The sequence below is a fragment of the Salarias fasciatus genome, chromosome 10 (genome assembly GCF_902148845.1).
Source record: "Salarias fasciatus chromosome 10, fSalaFa1.1, whole genome shotgun sequence".
Taxonomy (NCBI): Eukaryota; Metazoa; Chordata; class Actinopteri; order Blenniiformes; family Blenniidae; genus Salarias; species Salarias fasciatus.
In genome coordinates this window covers 22,994,991-23,013,336 of record NC_043754.1, presented here as the reverse complement: position 1 = coordinate 23,013,336, position 18,346 = coordinate 22,994,991, and the positions used below count along the sequence as shown (strand labels likewise).

The 18,346-nt window shown below is 43.1% G+C and overlaps 2 protein-coding genes across 2 annotated transcripts; one reads left to right on the top strand and one right to left on the bottom strand.

Annotated features, from left to right (window-relative positions):
• The first annotated feature begins 759 nt into the window (after positions 1-759).
• On the top strand, positions 760-3,993 carry LOC115394986 (GTPase IMAP family member 9-like). Its single transcript, XM_030100327.1, has 2 exons — positions 760-775; positions 3,149-3,993. Exons 1-2 carry the CDS (start codon positions 760-762, stop codon positions 3,991-3,993), a joined length of 861 nt encoding a protein of 286 aa, XP_029956187.1.
• Positions 3,994-7,973: 3,980 nt separating this feature from the next.
• Positions 7,974-14,387, bottom strand: serpinf1 (serpin peptidase inhibitor, clade F (alpha-2 antiplasmin, pigment epithelium derived factor), member 1). Its single transcript, XM_030101457.1, has 8 exons — positions 14,176-14,387; positions 12,691-12,751; positions 12,300-12,492; positions 10,571-10,726; positions 10,093-10,296; positions 8,678-8,817; positions 8,387-8,597; positions 7,974-8,234 (listed from the first exon to the last, which is right to left on the bottom strand). Exons 2-8 carry the CDS (start codon positions 12,748-12,750, stop codon positions 7,984-7,986), a joined length of 1,215 nt encoding a protein of 404 aa, XP_029957317.1. The 5' UTR covers position 12,751; positions 14,176-14,387; the 3' UTR covers positions 7,974-7,983.
• Positions 14,388-18,346: the final 3,959 nt, after the last annotated feature.

Genomic DNA, 18,346 nt, shown 5'->3' with positions numbered 1-18,346 from the left:
TAAAAAGGTTTTAGCGTTCAACAGTATTAAATTCATGAAATAAATACATTTTGGAAACTTTTATTATGATTAACTGTATTTTGTTTGTTTGGTTTTTAGGTAATGTGTTATACAGGCGCTCCATGAATCCAGCAATCAGTCATTTAATTAGTCAATAAATGTTATTTCTTTCTATTTGAGCCGTGTGTGTCTTCTCTCAGCAAACACACTTGTGTGACCTGTTAACATTCAGTCAGTCTTAGTTCCTGAGGTGAGAGCCCCCAGGTAGCATTGTCGGGTTTTTTTTTTTTTTCATTTTGTGTGAACCCCACCACACATGAAATGAAAACATGATATAAAATAATAAGCAATAAATAAACATTTTAAAACTGTTTTACTGACTTTCAGCCCTTTCATGTACAGAATGGAAAAAACAAAACTAACTGAAGACTCTGATGTTGTTTTCTGTTTTCTTGTTTCACCTAAATGGTCTAATTGTTTTGTTGACTGAGAAAATCCAAAATAAAGTATTGAACATGGACTGGGGCAGTGATTACAAATTGATAGTTGCACACTGACTGTATCCATGGTCTGAAACACAAAGTGATTTAACTGTGCTAATCTGTTAACACACCCTCATCAGATAGCAAAATTAAAGTCCAAAGGCTCTGACGTCCAATATTCAGAGTCAGACGATAAGACAGAACAAAGCAGAGAACTGAACTGTTCGACTGACCATCTACAGAGGCCTCGCCTTCATCAGCTGTATCACACACAACAATGGCCTCAAAGCACGGTAAGTACATTTAATTTCACACAAACGTGTTTCTCAATTACTTGACTTGATCTTATTTGGTTATATAAAAGCTTTTTATGGTAAGATAAATTTATTTCAGTCACATTCAGACAAAAGGTGCTGCGCAAAGAAATATAAAAAATAAAATTGAAGCAAGCAATCAAGAATCGGAACAAGGATTAGTATTATGGAAAAAAGAACAAAACAGTGAATTAAAGGAGATAAACAGTGAAAGCTTGAAGGTAAATGTAATAAAATCTATCGTTCATTGGAAAACCTGAGCAAATAATGTTTTAGGTCCTGATTTAAAAGAAGCTGATGTGTGAGCAGGATGTTTGTTCCATAGGTGAGGAGTGTAGGAACTAAACCTTGTTTCCTCTGACTCCAGGAGAACTCTAAGTAACTCTAAGTAACGCTCTTCCTGAGGACGTCAGTGAGGACGGTTCATTTACACAAGTCAATCTGTATTTAGGCTCGAGACCGTTCAAAGCTTTACAGACCAGAAGTGAGATTCTGAAGTGGATGGTTTGACACACAGGCAGCCAGTGTAGATATTGAAGCTCAGATAGGATGTGCTTTTTTTTTTTTTTTTTACATGTAACCACACCGTCACAATAATCCAATAAATCCATGAACTAGTTTCTCTGAATCTTGTTCAGTCAGAAATCCTTCCATTCTTGTTGACTTTCTTATTATATTAATGTCGCTGTAAAATTTCAGGTCAGAGTCCATACTTACACCCAGATTTATGGCTTGATTTGATGTTTGGGATTAAAGATCAGTGCTGACTGCCACGGCTGTCTGACCGTCTGTGGGTGTGGCAGCACAGAATGGAGGCAGCCCATGGCGGGGTCAGGTGTTTTTGTTAAAGCGATACTTCAACATTTTGGCAAATTGGCCCATTCACACTGTGAAATATTAATTCGAAAATTACGAGATTGAGTTGTTTTTGCGAAGATTGTTAAGACGGAACTACTTACTAAACATGGCGTCTGGGCGTAGTGTTTTCAAAAGAAAAAGTAGTTCCCAGTATTTGCTTCAGTGTCGTAACACTACAATATTATTTGTTGGTGTTCCACGGTGTAGTGAATGTGTCGATTATAACGTGTCCACCAAAGTGTTTTGGCGTTGTTGGATTTTGTATTTGATGAGTTTGACGAGGGGAAGCAAAAATACCATTCACTTCCATTGTGTCCGTCCCGAAAACCTTCCCCGACTCACCTCTGAATAAACAACAGCTCGCCCTCACAAAAAAAGTAAGTATGCTGTTCGAAATGACTAAGGAATTGCGCTAAATGGGCCAATTTGCCAAAATGTTGAAGTATCCCTTGAAAGAAAAGCACAAAACTCAACACCTAGGGAGCAAAAACGAGCCAAGCTTTGCAGAATGCAAACTCTGCAATGCTAAAATTGCTAGAGGAGGTGTGCAATCTTGTTCAATTACCGCTAGTAATGTGTTGAAACACCTCAGGGTGAAGCATGTGGACGAGAGTCTGACACTGTTGTGCTGGGAAAAAAAAAAGTCCTACAGCCAACTCGACAGCAAACTCTGCAGAAGACCGAGAAGCTGAAGAAAAACTCAAAGAGTTTGTTTTTTTTTGTTTTTTTTTCAGACTATTATTTTAGACTTAAACATAGTGGCTGTGCTGCCTTTTTTTTTTTTTTTTTTTTTTTAAATAAAAGCCATTTTTCAAAAATGATCTGTCATTGCATTATTTTAAATTTTATTTATCAAAAGTATCGGTATGAGTACTCGGTATCGGTGAGTACTGAAGATGAAGTACTTGTACTTGGTATCGATCTGAAAAAAAGTGGTATCGAACATCCCTAATTTGAAGTTCTCTCTCACTCTATGGTTTGTGCATTTCTAAAGTTAAATCTCACGTTGGGTGAATAAATTATATATTGTGGGTCACACAAAGAGGAGATGGACGCAGGAATAGAGTCGAGTGGGGTTTATTATCGTGACAGCTGTCATTCCAGGAAGCAACAACCTGACAGACCGCTTCCGCCCCTTTAACCCCCACCACCAGTGTGCCACACCTCCTCACGTGACTAAACCCCGCCCCTTCTAATGTGAGGCCAAACCCTCTTCCAGAAGACATCATAACTCGGAGGGCATTCTGATAGATATAATTTTCCATAATCTGAAACAGAGGAGGTATGGAGATCAATAAAAGAGGATCAAGGAACTTGAGGAACTCCATCTGTCTTCTTGTCTTGATATTAAATTTATATTTCATTCACTGGTCAGTTTGACTTTCACAAAGGTTTTTATTTCAATAAATATCCTGCTCACACACCAGTGAACTTTAATAACCTTTAATTTCTTCCAGATAACATAATTCATGTTTTCATCTGATTCTCCAACAGGTGAGAAGATTAAAGAACTCAGGATGGTTCTGGTTGGAAAAACTGGAGCTGGAAAAAGTGCCACAGGAAACACTCTGTTAAGAAAGAAGATGTTTCACTCAGATGTGTCTTCAGCTGCAGTGACTTCAGAGTGCAAGAAGGAGAGAGCAAAGTTTAAAGGTCAGACTCTGGCTGTGGTCGATACTCCTGGTCTGTTTGACACCAAGAAGACTGAAGAGGAGAAGCTGAAAGAGATAGCAAAATGCATCTCATTTGCTGCTCCTGGTCCTCATGCCTTCCTGGTGGTGATCCAGCTCAGCAGATTCACAGAAGAGGAACAACAGACAGTAAAACTCATCCAGAAGCTGTTTGGAGAAAAAGCATTAGAGTACACCATGGTCCTGTTCACCCACGGAGATGATCTGAAGCATCACAGAAAGTCCATTGAAACCTTCATCAATGAAAATCAAAACCTTCATAACTTCGTTGATCAGTGTCTTGGAGGATATCATGTCTTCAACAACAGGAAGAAAGATCCAAAACAAGTCCGAGAGCTGCTGAAGAAGATCCACCTGATGGTTCAGAAGAATGGAGGAGGATGCTTTACCAATGAGATGCTGGAAGAGGCTGAGAGAGCCATCAAAGAGGAGATGGAGAAACTTCTCAAGGAAAAACCTAAATTAAAGCAGGAAGAAGCTCGAGGTCTGGCTGAGATCAGCAACGACTTCATAGCAAATTTTTTGACAGCTTTCAGACAATTTAGCATTTCAATCGGCACTGCAGTCGGACAGACAATTGGAGCCACAATAGCATCTGCAGGCAATGCTGTTGTAGAGAGAGTGAAGGGGTCATGCATTACTCAGTGATAATCAGAGCTAATAACCTGTTAAACTGCAGCTTTTCAAAGTCACATAGCAGCACAATCAATCAATCAATCAAATTTTATTTGTATAGCACTTTACAACAACCCAGGCTGATCAAAGTGCTGAACATGAGTAAAAACAAACAAAATATATAAGATATGTCAGTTCATTACTAGGGCTGTCAAAAATAACGCGTTAATTGCGTTAATTAACTTATGTAATCAATCTCGTTAAAATTTTTAACGCAGTTTAATGCATGCGCATCATGACAAGCCTCACCTCTACCAGCGGGTGGCGGTAGTGCATCCGCGTGGAATGCAAGCTGCCTGCAAGCTGCCAGCAACAGAAGAAGAAGAAAAAGCCTCACCTCAGCCTCAGCTGATCGAGAAGCTTTTTCGGCACTACAGACAGTTTATCTGTTCCTTTATTCCGGATTATTTAGAGAAAATTAAGCACATACACTGTCAGTACATTATCATTAAGTATTAAAGTTTATTTAGCCTTTTTTTTCTGTTTCTGAATCGCGGGGGCGGCACCGGAGCGATTAGTTAATTTCATTTCTGTCTGCAGACCTTCTCCTCCCTCCAGACAGAGTCTGCTCTCTCTTTCCACCAGTTTTTCACTCTTTCCGTGTCTTTAAGTGGAGCCATCAGGCTGGAGCTCCGTCTACTTTCACTTTTACCGTCATGTTTTGTCTGCTGCGCGGACCCTAGCGGACAGGAATTCATGACGATTTTTACGTCACGCGGACCAACGCGCAGCACACACCCACGCGGACATGTGAAGCATGGACGGGCAGCAGACAGAAGGCAAAGGAGGCCTGGCGTTAATTCATTTATCAAAACAGAAGAAGAAAGCAATATGGAGGGAGATAAGCTGGCTGGCCCCATGGATTCTACTTGTTTGATTAAAAAAATGTTGAAGCAGTTTTCTGTTTTCCACACAAAAAGGAACACTGGCTGAGAATGCCCTTTTTAATTGTGCAAGAATAAAGTGTGGTATCTCTTAGTTTTACTTTTCTTGTGGTACTACATTTGTTACAGACCTAAAAATGTAACTCCTACCAAAAGCCAACTTCAGAGGGACTGCAGAGGAAGCACTGCACACACACACATTATGGTGTGCATGTTTTAGTTTTTTGAATATTTATTTTATTTGGAGCCTTAAATATAAAACACATCACGTGTTAAATATATATAATCATGTCCTGTTGTTTTTTTGTTAATGCAATACAGGAAAAAAGGGTATATTTCAGACATAGTTGGACATTGCGATTATGTGTGATTAATCATGATTGATTAATTTGTAAGCTGTGATTAATCTGATTAAAAATTTTAATCATTTGACAGCCCTATTCATTACATAAATTAAAATCTCAACAGTCAAAGTCTGACCTAAACAAATGAGTCTTTAGCCTGGCCTTGAACCCAAGGCCATGATGGAACGTAACTCCAGAGGCAGAGAGTTCCAGAGTTTGGGCCCGGCCACTGCAAAGGCCTGATCGCTCCATTGTTTACACCTGGATCGAGGGACCACCAAGAGGTGCTGACCAGAGGAGCGCAGGGCTCTGCTGGGCTGGTGAGGAATCAGAAGGTCACACAGGTACAGAGGTGCAAGGCCATGGATGGAGCAGAATACAAACAGAAGATTTTGAACTGAATTCTGAACTGAACCGGGAGCCAGTGTAGAGAGAACAGTACAGGGGAGATATGGCTGTGTTTGCGTGTGTTGGTGAGGAGACGGGTGGCTGCATTCTGCACAAGTTGTAGACGGTGCAGAGAAGCTTGACTGAGACCGATGTAGAGGGCGTTACAATAATCCAAACATGAGCTGATGAAGGCATGGATTGCTGTTTCAAGGTCTTGACAGCTGAGAAATGACTTGATTTTGGCCAACTGGCGAAGCTGAAAAAAGCTTGCCCTGACCACAGAGTCTATTTGTTTGTTGAGTCTGAGATCGTTGTCAAAAGTCACACCAAGATTCCTGACTGTCTGGCTGAGATGTTTGGTGAGCGGTGTGAAAACTGGAGCTGCATATGGACTAGAGGCACCAAAGAGGATGAACTCAGTCTTTGACTCGTTCAGACAAAGGAAGTTTTGTGACAGCCACTGCTTAATGTCATCCAGACACCTGTGGATGGACTGTGTGTCTGGGGAGTTCTGGGAAACCGGCAGATAGATTTGTAGGTCGTCTGCATACAGGTAGAATGAGACATTATGATGGAAAATCACAGAGCCCAGGGGCAGCATGTACAGCGAGAACAAAACAGGGCCGAGAATGGAACCCTGTGGCACACCGGAGGACAGAGGAGCTGAAGACTAGGAGAGGTCATTAATCATCACAGTGAAGGATCTATCAGTTAGGTAGGACTTGAACCACTGGAGCACAGGTCCCTGAAGGCCCACTTGCTGGGCCAGGTGAGTGAGAAGGACAGAGTGGTCCACTGTGTCAAATGCTGCAGTGAGATCAAGCATTACCACCAGCACAGATTTCTTTGCGTCCAGGGACAGCAAGATGTCATTCTGCACTTTAAGTAAGGCCGGCTCTGTGCTGTGGCGTGTTCTGAAGCCAGACTGAAACCTTTAAAAAATGTGATTCTGATCCAAAAATGACTGTAATTGCAAGAAGACCAGTTTTTCCAATACTTTAGAGAGAAATGGCAGGTGGGACACGGGTCTGAAATTTGAAAGAACTGCTGGGTCTAGGTTAGGTTTTTTGATAAGTGGCCTGACCACGGCCTGCTTAAAAACAGCTGGAACAGACCCTGACCTCAGGCAGGTGTTGAAAAATGAGAGTAGACATGGCCCCACTGTGTCAAAAACCTGTTTTAAAACTCTAGATGGGACAATGTCCAGGGGACAGTTTGTTGGTCTCAGCTTTTGGATCACCTCAGAGAGCTGAGAGAGTGACACTGGCTCGAACACAGTCCAGACAACAGCAGGGGCAGAAGGTGGGGCAGTAGCTGCGACACTACTGTTGCTAATGCTCTGTCTGACAGAGGCCACCTCGTCAGTAAAGTGATGGAGGAATGCGTCACAGGTGGATTTATACACATTTTTCAACACATGATCTTAGGGATTTGTCACAGACTGAATTGTACTGAACAAAACTTGGGGGCGATTACTGCTAGTGGAAATGACCGTTGAAAGATATTTACACAAACAAGTGACATTTAAACTTCATTCTGCTTTTCACTCAAACTTCATCTTTTACTAACCGGCAGGCAGTGCATCTTCTTTAACCAGTCAGCTTCAGCTCTTCATCATGTGATCAACTGGAGATTTCAGTACAAAACACCAGCTGATACAGTGTCAGCTGGAATAATCAAAATAAATGAATAGTGATTGTTGGTGTATCAGAGGAGCTCTGAGCTCAGTTTGTATTGATTATATCTGATCTTCTATCATGGAACAAAATAAAAACTTCCACCGGCAGCCATTTTTAATAAAAGTGATCAGAAGAGAGTGCAGCATCAGTGGTTTTCATTCAGTGTTCAGATGAATGTGTTTGACTGACATGCTATAATAAAGAGATCAGAGATGAGAACTGACATTTTCTGGCATTTGTCTTTATCTCTGCAGTGTGTGTGTGTTCTTAATCCCCCAGACCTACCTTCTCTGGGGTCTTGGGGATATTTCAGGAATTCTACAAAGAAAAATCTGAAGTATCTTTGATCATTGTGTATCAAGTGTGACAAATTAAAGCTGCAGGTGTTTGACCACTGGGGGGTGCTGTAAGAAGAATTGAATGACCTTCTGATGAGGAGAAAGGATTTTACAAACATGTCTGTTTTCAGTGTGGTGCTTTTATTTCCAACAAATATGGTTACAATTTTTGAAAACATCGTCCCACGTTAACGCGCTCACGCTAACAAAATAGAAAAGTCTGACCGAACATGCTCACAAGCATCCGCCACCGTGAAGCTAACACCTGCAACCCCTCCTAGGACCCGCTAAGAGCGCCGTGTGCCGCCGTCATGTCTCTGTTTGTTTTTTATATCCGCAGGTCTTTGGGGTTGACCACCCGGCCGATGAAGAGCAGCGCCCCCGACGTCTCGTCCCGGATCAGGAAGAGGAAAGGTCGGTCCACGCGGTAGGCAAGGTGACTCGGCGGCGAGGCGGTGCTGGCGTACTGGTTTCCCTCCGGCACTGTCTCCATGACAACCTTGTGATTGATGCTGCCAAGCCTGGCCGGCTGAGGCGAGATTTTCTCCAGCTCCTGGTTGTTGAGCCAATCGGAGAGACCTGCAGAGAGGAAGAGGAGGAGGAGAAGGTCTCTTGCTTGGGAACTACAGGAACATCACAGTCACTTAGAAGAAGCAGTCACAGCAGCCTGAAACCTCCTGGAAGCGCACGCTGAGCTGAATGAGTAGTGATTAATGTGCAGTGGGACTGACCGAGCTCTCCGAGCAGTGGCATCACGTCTGTGGAGTAGCTGAAGCTGAGGACGGGCAGCGTGAGGGACACCTGGGCAGGAAGCAGCGTCATGGAGAGGTCCTGCACGAACTCGGCGGTCAGACTCTCCTCCAGCAGGGTGGTGTTGGCGCTCACGTCATCGGGCAGGAAGATGAACATGCTGACGTCGTCCTGCATCTGGATCTGAGCGATCTGATGAGGAGGGAGAGGAGCGGCTCACCGTCAGGCCGGAGACACGCCGGAGGCCGTGAGAGCGGAGAGAGAACGCTCACCGTGCAGCTCAGGTCTGAGTCTGCGCCCATCTTCACCGGGTAGTTGTCCTGTTGCATCATGGGAACGCGGACTGGCATCCCTCCGTCCACCTGGAAGTTTTCAAGCGCACCGCTCTGGCTGAAGCGAGTCGCCCACTTTCCTGATCACATACAATTACGAGAATTCACTCATGTTCACCAGGTCTCTGAGCCAAGGTCTGTTTCTAAGGGTTTTTTTTAGCAACTAAGCAACATGGAGAAGCTTCAGATCTCATAGATGAAGTCAGTGATCCCAGAAACCAGCATGCTCAGTTTGAGGCTGATGTCTTCTTTACTTTGGATATATTTAAAGGTGCTGTAGGCAGGATTCCGCATCTCCGCCATCTTGCTTAGGGTTACCTAACCAAGATGGCGATTTGACCCATCTAATATGGCGATTTGAAACCCAGCACAGCCAGCCGGTCCTGTTTTCTCTGACATTACGCCCTTACGCAAGTTAAGCCCCTCCCACAAGAACGCGCGACGAACGCCCCTCGACCAATCACGGTTAGAGCCTCATGGGCTCTTCTGATTGGTCAAAGATACCTGGAGCTGTCGAGATTCCTTTTCAGCTCAGAACAGAGACAGATGGAAACGCTGCGCCCTCGCGGTAGTGCAGTTATGCTACACTCCTAATGGATTATCAATGGATACTCTAACATTTAATCAAAAGAAAACACAGAAAAATTAGCATTGACTAGCAAAATCCTGCCTACAGCACCTTTAAGCTTTAAATCAAGACAGCACTACTCTGTGGAAAATGGTGTCATCTGCAAAGAAAAAACTACAAGTTTCCAAAGCAGCTTCCTTGCTGCACTTCTCACTATAAGGCTGTGTTCACACTAATGCAACCCGATTCTGATTTTCTTCTCACAAGTGACCAACATTCAATCAGTTGTCTGACTGTTTGAATGTTGCAGTTCTGATTTTCGCAGGAAACATTCATATGAGGTAACAAATCGGAGAGTAGCTGATATTTTACAATGCAAACACTCAAGTCGTTTTTCAGTAATATTAACCATTCACCAGGAAGGAATTCTAATAATTCAAAGGTTCTTCAGAAGCAATCATTTCTTTGCAGATGACACCAGTTTTTAAACAAGTCCATGCCTAATTTTTAAAGCCTCCAAATGTCAAACACTGATGAAGACAAAATCTTAAAACTTTATGCACTGCTTGTTCGGGTCGTCAAGGTCATTAGTTTATACTAAGGAACAAATTTTGGGAAAACATTCAGAATTCTGAAGTAGAAAGATGTGATTCATGAAATGCTTGTGTCCTCTCTGCAGAGGGTTCAGCTTTTCAGTTTGAGGTCTGAGACACCGAGTCAAACCCGACGTATCCACCTGCTAACGCAGCCTTCAGATCTTCAGGGGTGTTTCTGTGATGAGACGTACCTTTAAAGTAGGCGGCGCTCACAGTGTTCACGCCTGAGTTTCGGGGGAGGGGCTTGGCCAGTAAGCGCTGTACCTTCCCGCCGGTCTCCTGGGAAACCCAGTCGTTGATGTCTTTCATGTCTCTGGCTCCGCCCATCAGCTGCTTGGGACGAACGCCGTATTGCTGCTCCACCAGCGAGAAGAAGTCCTGCTTCAGACGGAGTCCTGGCGACAGAGCGAACCACCGTCAGCTCAAATCACACGGAGCAGCTGAAAACGTTTTACAAGATGTTCAAACCAGCAAACTATTGCTTTTGACAATACAAAAATGACTTATAGAGAAATACACCACCATGCGAATGTCTCAAACATTATCAGTTTTGGCTCTTGTTGTTCTCAACAGTGCTGCTGTTATAACCACCGTCGCCACCAGAGGTCACCAGTGGGCTGAGTGAGGTTCATGCTGACGGGGCGGGCCTGGACGGGCAGCGGGGCTCACGTTTGGCGAGGTAAATGCGAGCGGCGGCACTCAGGCCTTTCCCGGCCGTGCGGACCGAGGCCAGCAGGTCTTTGAGGGTGTTGTGGAGCTGGGGGTCCTGCAGAGTGTGGTAGCGCAGGGCGCGGTGCAGCTGCCGCTCGGCGCTCTCCGATGTTCCTGCAGGACAGCGAGGGGGCGGAGTCAGAGATGGAGGGTCACTGATGTATTGATGTGAGTGTTTTTAGGGGTGTTTATTGGCAAGGACCTTATAATATGATATGCATCATGGAACTTGGGTTGCGATACGATAGTATCGCAATATGTTGCAATTTTGTATATAAGTTAACTTAAGAAATAAAAATAAAGTAACGAAAGGTGCAGTATAAATACATCAGATGATTTTGATCATTCAGAGAGCAAACGGAGTCAAAACGGAGTCACCTGCAGCAGGAACAACTCACTCCCAGTCACTGAAACCCGAGGGATTTAATTCACTGAGTCCACTGGAGCCGAGGTTCACAAGACCGACTGTTCACAGAACGTTGAAATCAGGAATCAGTACTAGAGCTGTTATGTCCATATTCTATTGGGCAGCTGAGTGTTGCAAAATAATGCCATATCAATATTTTTTGTGTTTTTTTAACAAAACGTTTCAAACATAACGAAGTCATTGTTTCTTTTCTTTTTTGCAAATGCATTAATTTGCTGAATGCTTTACAAATTTGTTAATAAGTTTAAAGATAAAAAATATATATTTTTAATGAGTTTTTTCCATTTAAATTTATGACTTTATTTTGACGATTTGCTTTTGATTTTCGTTTTTTTTTTTAATCCTCTCATCTTGGAGTACATTACATTTCTTGTGAATTTTGAATTCTGTTGAGTAATATTTATAGCTATAAGTTAAAGCAGAACTATGCAAGATTTGCTCTAGCGCTCCCCCTACTGGTCTCCTGTGAAAGCTCACTGTCGTAAGCATTCTCTGCATCACCATCTGCCCCCGGCCCCGCCCCCATGTACAGAACGCGTCCCACTCCCATTTCCTTTTTTTTCCGCTCGTCAGACAAAGGTTTTTTCTGTCTTTTTGTTTCTGCCATCCGTGAGCAGCTAAGGGTGGCGTTGCTGACACTAGCGATGGTTTCATGTTTGTTTTACACGCTTTTATACTTGTACTCCTGTTGTCTGAGTGCCGTAAAGCAGGTTTGTTCTCACGAGATGTAGTCAGGTCGCTCCTCTGAAAGTTGCAAGCGCTGTTTTCAGGACACAGACCCCGGGGGGAGTGGAGGGACCAGCGAATCACTGTGACAAGTCTTTTTTTTACCCCCACAGGGATTCTGAAAAACATTTATTGAGGTAAAAAAGTTACATAGTTCTGCTTTAACTAATTAGGAAATGTCATGTAAGATATTGTTCAAAAAGAACTGGATGTCAAATATTTATTCGAGTTTGTCAATAAATATTTAGTTTTTAATTTTTTCCAGACAAATATAGAAAACAGACTGAGAATCAGTCGTAGGGACAGAGTGGTATTGAAACAGAATCAGTTTATCTGAATGATCTTTGTTCTTATTGTTGTTGGTGCAGTTACTTTGGTTGCGTCTGTTGCTGCTTTTAGTGATGGCTGTTGTGGTTATTAGAGTTTTAGTAGTTTTGTTTTTTGTTGTTGTCAATCTTTCAGTTGTTGTTGTTTGTTGTATTTGACCTCGGCCTTCAGCGGGTTGCTGCCCAGATGTGCGTTTGTTTTGCTCACCCATGGACAGCTGGGTGAGAGCCGCGGACACGCTGAGCGGGGACAGGAAGACGTTGGTGGAGGCGTCGCGGCTCGCCAGCGCACGGAAAAGGTTGTAGCCGAAGTCGGAGGTGGCGGCGCCCATCTTGGCGGTGGGCGTGGTGAAGAGCTCCACATGCTCCTCCTCGGCCGCCTCATCGCCGCCCGTCTCCGACTGCGACCGCAGGAAAACAAACCCCAGCAGAGCAGATCCAGATCATTAAAAGCCACAAGCAACACCTTTGATTATCTGACATATATTTGGTGTCTTGGATTTCTGAAAAATTAATGCAAACTTGTGTATTCTTACAAAGTGTGTGTGTGTGTGTGTGTGTGTGTGTGTGTGTGTGTGTGTGTGTGTGTGTTTAAATACCTGAGCCTGACAGAAGCTCAGCAGGAGTCCAAAATGCAGAAGCAAAGTGATTCGCATCATCCTGAAAAACACGACACACGCACACGTGCACACACGCACGCACGCACGCACGCACACACACACACACACACACACACACACACACGTTTCATACCTGATAGGGAGTCATTACAACAGCTGATTACCTGTTACTACCTACACATTTAAGGATTTCATTGAGGCCTCTTCAACACACACACACACACACACACACACACACACACACACACACACACACACACACACACACACACACACAGTGAACCTTTTGTTCATTACACATCTGGACCTGCTTATGGTAGTTTCAGGGTAACAAAAGTCTGTCATCTGAAGCTCTGAAAACACACAGACACACACACACATACACACACACACACACCACACACACACACACACACACACACACACACACACACCCTTGATGGAAAAAACAGACATCTTCATCCAGCCACAGCAGGTTTTTTCCTAAGGTTTTATTTCCACAAACTCAGGAATGAGAGACACGACTTCAAAACCAGACCTGGACCTTAAAACTAAAACCTGGACTTTAAACCAGACCTGGACCTCAAAACCAGACCTGGACTTTAAACCACACCTGCTTTTTAAACCAGACTTGGACTTTACAACTAAAACCTGGACTTTAAACCAGACCTGGACTCGTCTGGGGAACTCAGCCGGCTTCAGATGAACTGGACTTTCACCCTCAGAGCCTCCTCCCTGCTGTCAGACCAGAGGACCCTGATCCACAGTGGACTCTGATCTGTTGAGGATCACGTTACCCAGCCCCTCTGAGGGCTGTCGGGTGTGACGGGGACCTGCAGAGTCCTGCAGGACTCGGAGCTGAGTCAGCAGACGCCGGTTCCTGCATAGACCTGTCGGAGGAACGGCTCCTGATTGGCTCCTGCCAAACTCAGTAAAGGACCTGCCAACCACCACCTCTGAAACCCTGAATGACCTCAACCTGATCGAGATCCACAGACACACACACACACACACACACACACACACACACACACACACACACACACACACACACACACACACTGTGCTGCAGTATGTTTGAATCAGGTCAGAGGAGATAATTGAATCCAGATTTTGAACTTTGGAAAGATGCACAAAAAATCTCAGTTACATAAACTCTGCAGCAGAAAAGAAAAGAAAAGAAAGAATCTGCTGGAACTTTTGACAGATTATTTGGAGATGAAACAAACAAAAGACTCAGAAAATATGATTTTACAGAAATAAATAAATAATAAAGCAGCAGCTCTTCCACCAAACGTCTGACTTCAGATCTCAGTTGAAACTTCTCTTTGAAATCTGGAGCAACAAATTCAGTGCAAGAATAAGTTTTTCTTGTTAGTTTTCCTCAGAGAAAACGTTACATTGCGTGAAAAATGCGCAGTAGCGCGCGCAAAGAGGAGGAAAATGCGCAATCCGCAGGCTCACCTCCGAGCTGAGACGGTCCACGTCGCTCTGCCTGCCGAAGAAGACGAAGATGATGAAGGAGAGGAGAGGAGAGCCCTCGGCCCCTGCACGCCTCCTGAATCCGCGCGCACGCGCTGCCCGCAGAGCGCCAGGTGGCGCGCGCGCCGCAGCAGAAGTGCTGCGTTGGAACGTGCGCGAGCCGGTGCGCGCGCGTGACGTCACAGGGCGTCAGACCTCTGATGGATGTTTGAGGGAAAAAGCTTCAGGCTGAGAAGGAGAACAGAATGTTTCAGTCCATGCTCTCTGCTTCACTGTCAGCCCAACGCCGCTGCTCCCAGACCGGCAAAAACCAGTCTGGGACCGCTACGCAAACCAGTCCAACACTATCAGAGAGTCGGCTCAAACAAGTTTAAACCAGTGCAAACCGCATAGCTCACCTCTTTGAACCAGATTAAACAATCTCACACAAAGCAAATCTCACACATGCAACCATTTCTTAACCCCCAGAAACTGATTTCTAAACAGAATCAACTTTTAAAGCGACACTTGATAACTTTTCAATCTTAATAAAACATTTTAATATGGTTTGTGATGATACATTGACTTACAACTAGTTGAGTTGAATGACCCCTCTGTCACGGTCTATGGGCGTCAGTATTGCTTTCACTTGGACTCAGCAACTGTGAGGAGGGTGGTAGGAAACCTGCAAACTAAAAAACTCCAAATGTGCGAACTGCTTTCGGGAAAAGCGGTACAAAAACAAAGTTAAACGTTTATTTTCAGCATCATGATATAACATCGTTTAGCCACCATTAGATTCATTACCTCGTCGCTATCCGTCCTTCACACAGCCACTGGAAACAAATGTAGGCGAGTTCAGTCTGACAGCATGCCACCGGGAGCAGCATTTTACCACGCCACGCGCTAGTCCTCATGGGAACTGTAGTATTCGTTCAGGCAAAACACTACTGCTTTTGTCCACTGGCGCCGCCAAAATCAACAAAAACTCAAAAGTTCCTTGGTGTTGCTTTAAGTTGATGACAAACTTTTAAAGATTTTAAATGACATCAAGTGGAATTTGGACAATAAAAAAATCTCACAGTGTTGGTTCTACTGGACCGGAGTGCTGATTTCAATACAGTAGACCATCATATTTTAATAAATAGACCGAGACACCTGAAGGGCCTGTCTGGTTTTTAACTGCTTCAGTTCTTGTCTCACATATCAATGTTTTCATATCAGTATGGATACATGTTCCTCAGGAACCCATGAAATGAGATGTGGGGTTCCACAAGGCTCAATTTTAGGTCCTATTCTATTTAACCTTTACATGCTTCCTCTAGGAAAAATCATCAGGAGACACGGCATCAGTTTTCCTTGTTATGCTGACGATACTCAGCTGTACATCGCCGTGTCTCCTGATGACTCAGAGCCAATAGAAACCCTTTTTAACTGTATTTCAGACATGAAGTCATGGATGGCAGTGAATTTCCTGCAGCTCAACCAGAACAAAACTAAGGCTTTAGTTATCAGTCTCGAAGGCCAGAGAGAGAAACTTTTACCAAAGCTATTAGATTTTAAACCAGCACAATTAAAAACCTTGGCGTGATTTTCAACTCAGAACTGAATTTTATTTCAGATATTAGAAAGATCGCAAAGATTGGTTTTCATCTTCTTAAGAATATGGCCAGAGTCACCCGTTTCTCTCTCAGACCAGTACAGCGGTGCTAATGCAGCTTTTATCTCCTGTCGGTTAGATTACTGTAATGCCTTGGTCTCTCGTCTTCCCCAAAAAATATTTTAAAAAAATACAATTATTACAAAACTCAGCCTTATATGTGCTGACGAGGACCAGGGGCGAGTCCACATTACCCAGTCATAAAATTGTTGCATTGGCTCCCTGTCCTTCACAGGGTCCTTCACTCTGGGAGTTTGGTCCTGCTAATTATGGGGGATCCTGTGCATGGGTCCCCCCATCCTGGCTGGCTGGGGGGCTCCTTTGGTGTGGGGGTGCCCTGGTTTGGTGGGTGGGGGGTAGATATACTGGTGTCCCAGCAATCTTGGCCCATGAGTTGTCCCGGTGTGGACGGCCCCATTGGTGGTGTTTCGCATGCTATACCATGTCTTCCAAATGTATGTGACGAAAGTGGGAGCGTGTTTGTTTGTATGTGTGTGTGTGTGTGTGTGTGTGTGTGTGTGTGTGTGTGTGTGTGTGTGTGTGTGTGTGTGTGTGTGTGTGTGTGTGTGCGTCCATGGGTTCGGTGAAGGTGTGGCTATGTTTTTGTTTCATTATATATTGATTTTTGTTTGTATTGTTGATATTGTAACACATTTTGTCTTGTTTCTGTGATATGAAAAGCAAATTATAAATTAAGACTGATTTGATTTGATTGAAACCAATCAAAACATGAGTGTAAACAATGTTTCAAACCAATTTAATCTGGTTCAAACCGCTTTTAATCTGTTCATTGGTATCACAAACCTAGTTAAACAACTTTAAATCCCTTATCAAACCAGTCTAATGCAGTCAAAAAGCCTGTTCTAACCAGTTTAAGCTGGTCTAAACTACTCAGATATAACATTAGACATATTAAACAATCTAACATTTGAACACAGTCACTAAACCCGTTTTAAGCACAGTGAGCTTCTCATCAAACTATCAGAACCCAACGTGAACCAGCTAAGAACCTAATTCTAAAGTTAGTCTAGAGGCAGGTTAGAAATCCAGTCAAGGTCAGAGTTGTTTGCTGAAAGCCTACAGAAACTCAGTTACACAGCTCTAAATTCTAGAGTCAAAGTTAAAGTAAACTAAAGCTCAACCAGACAGTTTGCTTTCTTGGCGTCTCTTTACTTCTGACTCATTTTAACAAACACAGACACCCACAAAGGCTGTGTGAGCACTTTATTTTCTATCATAATTTCATAAACAAATCTCCATTACAAAAAAAAAAAACAATCCAAAAAGACTCGCACATCTTATCACAAAAAAATAAAACAAAACAAAACAACTTTATGTGTATTGGATTATTTTCTGCAATGAAGTGCTGACATGAGATAAAAATACTGTTATTAGACGATTCATTAACAATGTATCTTAAGCATCAGTGTGTGAGCATGAGTGTGAATCTGCGTCACAGGAAACTGAATGGCCTGCAGATAAGTTTAATACCAGTTTTAGAGATACTAAAACAATATATGATATATTTTCTCTAAAAATAAGTCAGGACTTCATCTAAAGATTACCGTAACTGATGAGTGTAATCCCACGTTCCACCACAAGGTGGCATCATGAGTCTCTATCATCAGGACTGAAGACAAACTCTGCTAAAAAATTATAACATTGATTAAAGTCGACATCAACCCAAACATTTATCAAGCGGAAAGAAAATAAACTGCTCATGTGTGAAATTGGATATTTTTATTAGTTTAAATTGATGCAAGAATCTTTTTGAGCTCACGTATGTCATGTGCTGAACAGAAGTCCTCATATAGATGTGGTTGATAGGTATCGTGAACTTCACACACTTTAGTGCCAGGAAATATTTATTTTGGTATTTAATTGAAATGTATAGAATGAGATTAAATCATGTTTGATTCAAAACTGAGTTGTTTAAAAGATGAGGATGAATTTGTTGCAGGCAAAGACAGTGAGTTGACTCACATCCTGACTGACATCTGCAAACTCTTTCTGCTCACTTTGTCTCTCAATTCATCTTTTCGTGGTCACTTTCTAAATATTTGTACATGCTTTCAATCTGATTCATCTTTGGTTTGTATTTTGTTGAACTAAATAGCTGGCTAACTGGTAAGTTAACCACTGAGACTTTGAGAGAAGTTCTGAGAACAGGCGAGATCCTTCAACACTCCCCACACTTGTGTGAGCATTTTTGAAATAATTCCTGTCTTTTGAAGGTGCTCACTCACAAAACGGCTGAATTTTTTGAGCTCATGAAAACATTTTCTATTAATCTTACCTGATGTCATTTTCACTGAGATCAGTTTAAATTCATTTTGGTTTACACACTTGGTTTGAGTGTCGAGTTTTAAAGGGGACCTCCTGGCAATTGTGTCCCTGGATATTTTCCTCTTGGACTGGGCTTTGGTAATCTCTTCTTGAAATGGATCACAATGGGGAAATATGGCGTGAGTGCTGGGATCTAGCAGATGTCCTTCAGTGGGAACACCTGAAGCC